Here is a 7,613-nt window from a genome sequence, read left to right on the forward strand (position 1 = left end):
TGCGGATAGTATCCTTTGGTACATTATATGTACGTATTCATACTCCATTCGCGCATGCGCATTTACGCATTCATGCGCGTCCATATAGAATGTACTAAAGAATACTGTCCGTACTTGCAGGATTCGGATCGTGCTGGATAGGTATGAACAGACCTTTACTCGCGCAATATTTCAAAAACCAAGTCCAAGTACACATCACTGAATTAGTACTTGATATTGCTTTGTAGCTTCAGTAATTCCCTTGAAATATCATTTTTTCTGTCAAGACTTTGCTTTTGATCTTCTAACTCTATAGATCAGTACCGTTCGTTGTTTCATTGAGAATGAAATGAAATATAAATCATAAGCGACTTCGTAACGGTACGGTGGCCGACTTCCGCACCAATCAAATTAACATCCTCCACTTCCGATCGTACATGTACTGATATGTACATACACATGTAGTATTGCGAACGTCGATTAGCAAAGTTGCAACGCGTGGGCGGCAGAGAGGGAAGTGAAGGAGAGGAGGGGAGTGAGAAGTGGGGAGAGGGAGACCCAAACGAGGGCTTCGCAAATCGACACTGAGTTTATCGATTGTCGGTCGTTGGTCGCGTTTCGAGTGTAGTTACGGCCAAAGCGCAGTGTCCGCGCGGAGAGTCTTGTGTGTCGGTAGCGATGGTGGTGGTGGTGGTGGGGGTTGTGTCGGGGGTGGTGTCGATGACGCTGGACGGGTGATGAGACAGCGCGTGAGGATTCGCGAGACGAGTACTCGAACCGTCGAGGAGCCACCATGTTGAAGTTCAAGAAGATGGGGGCTGAGAAGCTGCCGGTGCTCCTCATCACGGCCAACGTCGGATCCATATTCGAGTCGGTCAGTCACAACACAACACAACACACACACACACACACACACACACACACACACACTCACTCCCACTTGTATCAAAACCAACAACAAATCAATTACTTAATTCAATTTGAATTTTTTTCTTCCACCTATTTATTTACTTTCATTTGTTTTGTATGCATTTTAAGTTTGTTTTAAAATGGCTCCTTTGTGACGACGGTGCATAGTCGTTTGATATTTGTATCTATTGTTAAGTTTATGTTTGCAGTGTTGTGTGTTTGTTATACTGAGCAAACAATGTTTATTGCAGAGATCAAAATATAATAATAAACGATGATGAATATCTTGGCTTTATTTTCTTTCTTTTCGTACTGTTTGTTATTAGAGTTGAAACACTCTTGATGTTTTTCTTCAACATTCTCTTACCCGACATGGATGATATTTTTATTGGAAAAATGGTGTTTGATATGTTAAAAAGACTCTTAAAACGCTAACTTCTGTTAATATGAAAGTAAACATGATAAACACCTGCCGTTCATGTTAGTAATATACCAGGAAAAAAATACGTACACGATAAATATAAGTTTTAAAACTAATATTGTATTTATTTTATGTTATATAATACAACTAGCGTTCAGTTAGTGTTTGAAAAAATTTCACGGAAAACACGATTTTTCACGGAAAACACGAAAAAAATTATGTTTCTACGATTCAGTTTTCATTTTATTTCATCGTACTAAAGTTAGATAAACAACTAACAATTCAGTTGATTTGTATATATATAAAATCTAATAATACCGAAAGAGATCTTTAATCTGATAACTCACTGTCTTCATTCTACTGTCCATTTATTTGGCAGCCATCTTGAAAAAATTCTACCCTCAAGGTATAACGATGTTTATTTTTGTATGGTTTCTAATCTAATATATAATTTTGAAAGAGACTTTGTATGTATGAAAGTTTTGTTTCGTAGAATCCGTGACGTTAAGTTTAATAAAAAAATAAATGAATATTCAAAAAAATATAAATTAATAAAACTATTCAAATAAATTTAATAAAATGTTTACTATTAGATTATCTATGTTTACGCGGTTTATATTACAAATACCGAGCGAAGCCGGGTAAAACCACTAGTTACATATGTAATCTTTTGAATAGAATGTAAATAAATTCGACGTCAACCTATACAAACATTCAATGTCATACCATCGATGTTGTATCTAATACAGTTTTTTCACTTCAAATTCAACCTTTTACAAATGAAAGACAAACTTTTGCAAATGAAATCTAACATTTTGCAAAACAAATTCAACCTTTTGCAAATTAAATTCAAAATGCAAATGGTTGAATTTGAAGTGTAAAAACTGTATGTATAACATATACAATTTTGTATATTTATTGTTTTAATTTCAGTTATACATAATTGTACAATCTATTGAGTATACTTATATATGTACTTATTTATGTTAGATTCTATAATAGATGTTTCTGTTAAGTTTGTAATTGTATTTTTGAATGGATTTCAGCCGTCGATTATGCTTCCAATGTGGGTGACAGAGTTTTTACAGACTATTACCAAAATGGAGCCTAAATTTATAGGCCTACATATGCAAGAAGTTGGCGGAAAAACTTATGAAAAATCTATGCAATATGTACAAGAATTTATACAAAGACTATGCGATAGTCCAGAACTGAGGCTTTTTGATAAAATTAGAATATATCTCGACGAAGATTACAGCTCCGCCGAAAAATTTACTGTAAGATTTTAATTATATGTAATAAAAATTTAAATTTTCGTCTGCTCGAATTTATAATTAAACTATTTTGATAGCTTTTTAATTTTTTAATTTTAACCTCTTATACGTTTCACATGGTTTTCGTGTAAGCGGTTATTTTTGTATAATATTAGTAATAGTATCTGGAAAATTATGACTTGTACTACATCCTGTTATTCAAATATCATCCAAACATTAATTATCACAATTTATTCAGTTCCTGGATGTTATATGTATATGTACATATGATTTTTATCATTATTATTGTATCATCACTGTTTTAGGCCCTCGGTAATGTTTATTTTATTCATTCCTCTTTGAATGATGTTAAAATCTGGGATTTCTTACTACAAGAATGGACTTTGGTGGAAGGAAAAGAAATCCACACCGGAAATATAGAAAAAGCACCCACAAAAGAGAAGGCAAAATTTCCACAGCATTTTTTTCCAGAAGTAAGGTTATTTGAAAAGTATTTGAATTATCATTTGCTTTTATACTGTTTTATGCTCCAATTTCAAGATTAAAAGTATGCACACGATTGATGATATAAAATTTAACTTCCAGTGTAAATGGTCCAGAAAAGGATTCATGAGAGTTCGATGGATGATTCGGAATACTGCTTTTGAACTCGTTAACATACATCTATTTCATGATGCTTCTAACATGATTGCTGCTGAAGCAACACCTTCTGTCTATTGTCGCAGTCGAAGACGCGCTCTTCGGCATACTTTACAACATCTGCATCAAGACCCTCGTCAGCCACCATTTTTCATATTCGGAGATTTTAATTTTCGACTCGATACTGCCGGAATTGTCAAGGTATGACACGTCACATTTTGAATTGTTCAGAAATCTTTATTGTATTACATTGAATTTCATTATAGAAACTAACTGACAACTTGAAAGCTACTAGAAGTCATTCGACCAAATCTGTTGAAAACACGAAACTTCAGTACCGCAGTCAAAAAGACGATAGGGTTATATTGACTGTCGGCAAAAAAGAATTCACTCATGTCGAACATCAGAAAGTATTTCGTGAACCGTGGGTGAGATAATATCAATGTTAATTTCAATGAATAAATTAATATTAAGCGGGTGTAACAGTATTTAATTAGTGTTCATTATTTTAGATGTTGAAATTTGATAAGGAGTTGGATGCTATGAAACCGCATTTATACGAGTTTCCTATTAAATTTCCTCCATCCTATCCGTTTGAAGAGAATGTTGAACTGCCGACCCATTACATGAAGACTAGGTTTATAAATCTTCATGTTTAATATTAGCATTATTTTTAAGTGTCGTAAATTTTTGTTTATTTACATATGTATATATTTTTTTCTTCAGATGTCCTTCTTGGTGTGATCGTATTTTGCTTTCACAAACAGCAAGGTTAATAATCAACCATTTGGATGGACAAAAACTAATGCCAAAAGATCCAGCTGAAAGTCGACGATCTATCGTAGAACAAATGGATGGTGTTTTCAAACATGGATCTCGGTATATTTTATATTATTATAATATACAACTTATTGTTTCTTCATATTAGATACATTGAATGTATGTGTTTGATCATTGTAGAAAGTCAATTGCTGAATCCACCGATAGTGGTGGTGGAAGTCCTTCTAAAGGCAGTCATCGATCATCTGGTCAAAATAGTTCATCGGAAAGTAGTCCTGCACGTTCCTCATCTCCTATAAAGTATGGGAACATTTCGCAAATTAATCATGTATGTTTTCCAGCTTATTTTTACAGACACGTCAACAAATGAGTCGTTGATTGGATTGTCAATTTTTTTGTTGTTGTTATTGTAGAGTCCGGGTAGAAAAGTTGGTTGCACAGATTTCGACGGGCTCAGTGTGCCCGGCATTGCCCAAAGCAGGAAGAGTATTGCAGATCCGACTAATATTGTACATGCAATGAATGCAAGGTAAATTATTTTTGCACATGTATAATTATTATTTTCGTACAAATTTTTCCTTACTACGTTTATGTATGTAATTAGGGTGAGTGAAACATATGATGGGTCTCCAACAAAGAGGCGATTGGTTCGCAATCAATCCGAGGGTTCTCCGAAAATGGGAGAACACTTGGACATGAGAAAAATGTCAACGGATGGTGGGAACCCGTCTTTGCGAAAGAGAGTTGAATACGGAATCATCGGCGATGCCACATGTATGGGAGATCATAAGGTGAAATTCTTGTGTATTTTAAAGAACCTAATCAAACACTTTTATATGAATTTGAACAAATTTTACCATATGAATTTTTCTAATATTATACTTTTATTATAGCCGGTGTATTTGAGAATTTTACTACAAAGTGATAAAGGTACAGTTCGTTGTTGCATGCAAGATGATTCTAATGATTACTGTTATATAGCACCACCAGAAATACATTCTGAAACTTGTTTCCGTCATCCTAGTGCCCAAAATTTATCGAAATGTCCTTCTAAGGAATGTTTTGAGCCTTTAAGTTTAACTAGTTGTAGAAGTAGATTAGCTAGTCAAATAAGTAATGACTCTGGTTTTAAAGGACTGTTGTCAAAGGATCGACCGTCGTCTCTAGTGCGACTCGGTACTGACCCTAGTTTTAATCACATAAATGCAAACCACGAGGACGCTTCAGTAAAGACTTTAAACAGTGATAATTTAGATAGTTCTTATATTAAATTGTTAAAATTAAACAAAAATAGTCAATCTTTACAGAAACCATTTGGCAATTCCTTATCGGAATGTTTAAATGATAGTTTGACGTTGTCAAATGACAACATTGATCATGCGAATAATGCGTCGATACCAAACGTGCAAATTAACATTACCGGTGCCGACTACTCGAGCTACGACGGTATCATAGTCAATCATATTGATACTCATCTGTTATATTGTCCAGTTATACCTCAAGATCCTTATACTCCCGAGAGTATAGAATCTCACTCCCCATATCCGGAACTTTGTACGTATGAGGAAATAGAAAAGGGAAATAATGTTAAGATAAATGAAGATATCAATTCTAATATGGGTCCAAATTTAGATTCTGTCTACACTGATGATAGTTCAGTGTTTTTTGTTAACAAATCTCAGTCTTTGGATAGATCCGAATATTTGTCGAGCAAAACCAAAAGTGTTTCTCCTAGACAGCTCAAATCTAGATTAGAAAATATTTTGAAAAAATCCGATTCCAATACGGAATCAGATAGTTGTAATGACGTTGAGTCATGCTCAATAGAAAACGAAAGATTAGGAAATAAAATAAATGACATGGATGAAAGTTTAGATAGATGTAGTAAAACTAGTGCTAAAATAAAGATTAAAGCTCGTAGTAAATGCAAATGCTTTGATTGCAAACTCTGCTAATTTTTATTATTATTTAGTACCATTAAATTGTGCTATTTTTTTTTATTCACGTACAAGTTTATATACATATGTATGTAAGTGAATATTAATTGTATGTATTATTCAAATATGAAATACACAAGTCTGTTTTTTTATATGACTGCAAATAACGACGAAAATCGCAAATTTAAAATTAAACAAAGTAGTAAGAATAATTTCATACATTCGTGATACATAAAAATGTTGTGTTTTTACATATTTCTAAAGCTCAATTTAATTTTAATTTTATAACAATATATTGTTAATACTCAAGTAATATACACATTACCTTACATAATGTGTTTTGTATGTAAAGGGAAGTTCAAACAAAAAATAACGTATCATCAATTATAATTACATACTTTTATGTAATTGTTGAGGATTTTGTAACGATTACGCTTATATTATTCTTTTATATAATAAATAATGTTTGAATTTTATATAATAATTTTCATGAGATTATGATGCTTAAAGTTCAATTAAAGACTAATTTCAAAGTACATTAAATGCACTTTGAATTGCACAGTTTCATGATTTTTTTTTATTATTGTTTTTACACACAATTTAACTATCCGATTTATATGTGCATTTTATTTAACAAAAAAAGGACTTCAATATTATGTTGTAATTTACATAGTTGATATTAATATAATATCAATTTAGATTTTTTAGTTCATAGAAAAGTTAAACTAGTCAAGTCAAATAGAAGCACATGAAATAATACTCTTGAGTTACCAAACTAGGAAATTTAATAAGTTGAAACTAATCAATGTAAACGTTCTCGCATTATTCCAACAGTATCAATATTCCGTTTGTATGACTTCCAGGTCTAAATTTTGATTTTTAAATGGCTTCTTGTATATTTTTTTTTAGTATTCTTATGTAAATTTAATTTGATGTGCAATGCTTTGACTGGTTGTTTTTATTATCATGACATTAGAGTTAAGACTAAGTTTTCAGTTAACATTATATCAGTGTGTTTGCATAAATGCATGTTTGATGTGACCGAAACTGTATATCTCGCAATATTGGAGAGTTTAGTATTTTATTTTAATTGCTCATTTGTGAATGTCTCCATCCCAGACGTCGATACCTCATTGTGCTTAATTAATTCGAAAGTGCTTATTTTTATTTACAATTAATTATTTTCATGTCGTCTCTTATGATTTACTTTAATTTGTAATGTTTTATTCAATGTATGACCCTTTTTTTTACTTATCTGCTCGATTATTAATGTATGTACTGTACGTTTGTACAAGCGTAATACTTATAATAATTTTAATTTAGTTACTTTATTTTTTGTCCTAATCTAATGTTTTGTTAACTAGTTTTATAATAAATTCTTTTTTTTATATTTATTTTGTTTTAATTTTTATATTTGCCTTTATTTTCCACCATTATCCATGAGAAATACGGTAAGATTTTTTGAGCATGAATATAAATTATGTATTTAATTTAGTTTTAATGCTATTTTCACTCAATTTTAATAATAATATGCTGCAAATAATCGCTTATGTATAACACGTATTTTTTGTTAGTTTCAAAAATTGGAAAAATATTGAATAATTTGTAATTTACTTTGGAGTGCAATAATTCTTTTCAGGTGTTTGCCGGACCGATGCACAAGCTGATGCATTA

The 7,613-nt window shown here is 31.8% G+C and overlaps 1 protein-coding gene across 2 annotated transcripts; it reads left to right on the forward strand.

The window, feature by feature from the left end:
• Nucleotides 1-554: 554 nt before the first annotated feature.
• 5PtaseI (inositol polyphosphate-5-phosphatase A) lies at nucleotides 555-7,331 on the forward strand. 2 transcript variants are annotated; one of them, XM_077440951.1, is made up of 11 exons: nucleotides 555-853; nucleotides 2,356-2,586; nucleotides 2,889-3,056; nucleotides 3,169-3,423; nucleotides 3,489-3,650; nucleotides 3,735-3,859; nucleotides 3,949-4,101; nucleotides 4,183-4,330; nucleotides 4,416-4,531; nucleotides 4,607-4,793; nucleotides 4,896-7,331. In XM_077440951.1, the coding sequence occupies exons 1-11, from the start codon at nucleotides 773-775 to the stop codon at nucleotides 5,955-5,957; spliced, it is 2,688 nt and encodes an 895-aa protein (XP_077297077.1). In that variant the 5' UTR covers nucleotides 555-772; the 3' UTR covers nucleotides 5,958-7,331. The 2 variants fall into 2 exon arrangements, with proteins under 2 accessions (XP_077297077.1, XP_077297079.1); XM_077440953.1 differs by having other exon boundaries at nucleotides 560-853; nucleotides 3,949-4,079; nucleotides 4,233-4,317; nucleotides 4,418-4,531; nucleotides 4,896-7,324.
• The last annotated feature ends 282 nt before the right edge of the window (nucleotides 7,332-7,613 follow it).

The sequence above is a fragment of the Arctopsyche grandis genome, chromosome 11, assembly GCF_051622035.1.
Source record: "Arctopsyche grandis isolate Sample6627 chromosome 11, ASM5162203v2, whole genome shotgun sequence".
In the NCBI taxonomy this organism is placed as follows: Eukaryota; Metazoa; Arthropoda; class Insecta; order Trichoptera; family Hydropsychidae; genus Arctopsyche; species Arctopsyche grandis.

Bases quoted from the DNA above. Each gene is read 5' to 3' on its own strand.
- 5PtaseI (XM_077440951.1), top strand. From the start codon at position 773: ATGTTGAAGTTCAAGAAGATGGGGGCTGAGAAGCTGCCGGTGCTCCTC. The intron at 854-2,355 runs GTCAGTCACAAC...AATGGATTTCAG, and splicing joins TCGGATCCATATTCGAGTCG to CCGTCGATTATGCTTCCAAT. The intron at 2,587-2,888 runs GTAAGATTTTAA...TCACTGTTTTAG, and splicing joins GCTCCGCCGAAAAATTTACT to GCCCTCGGTAATGTTTATTT.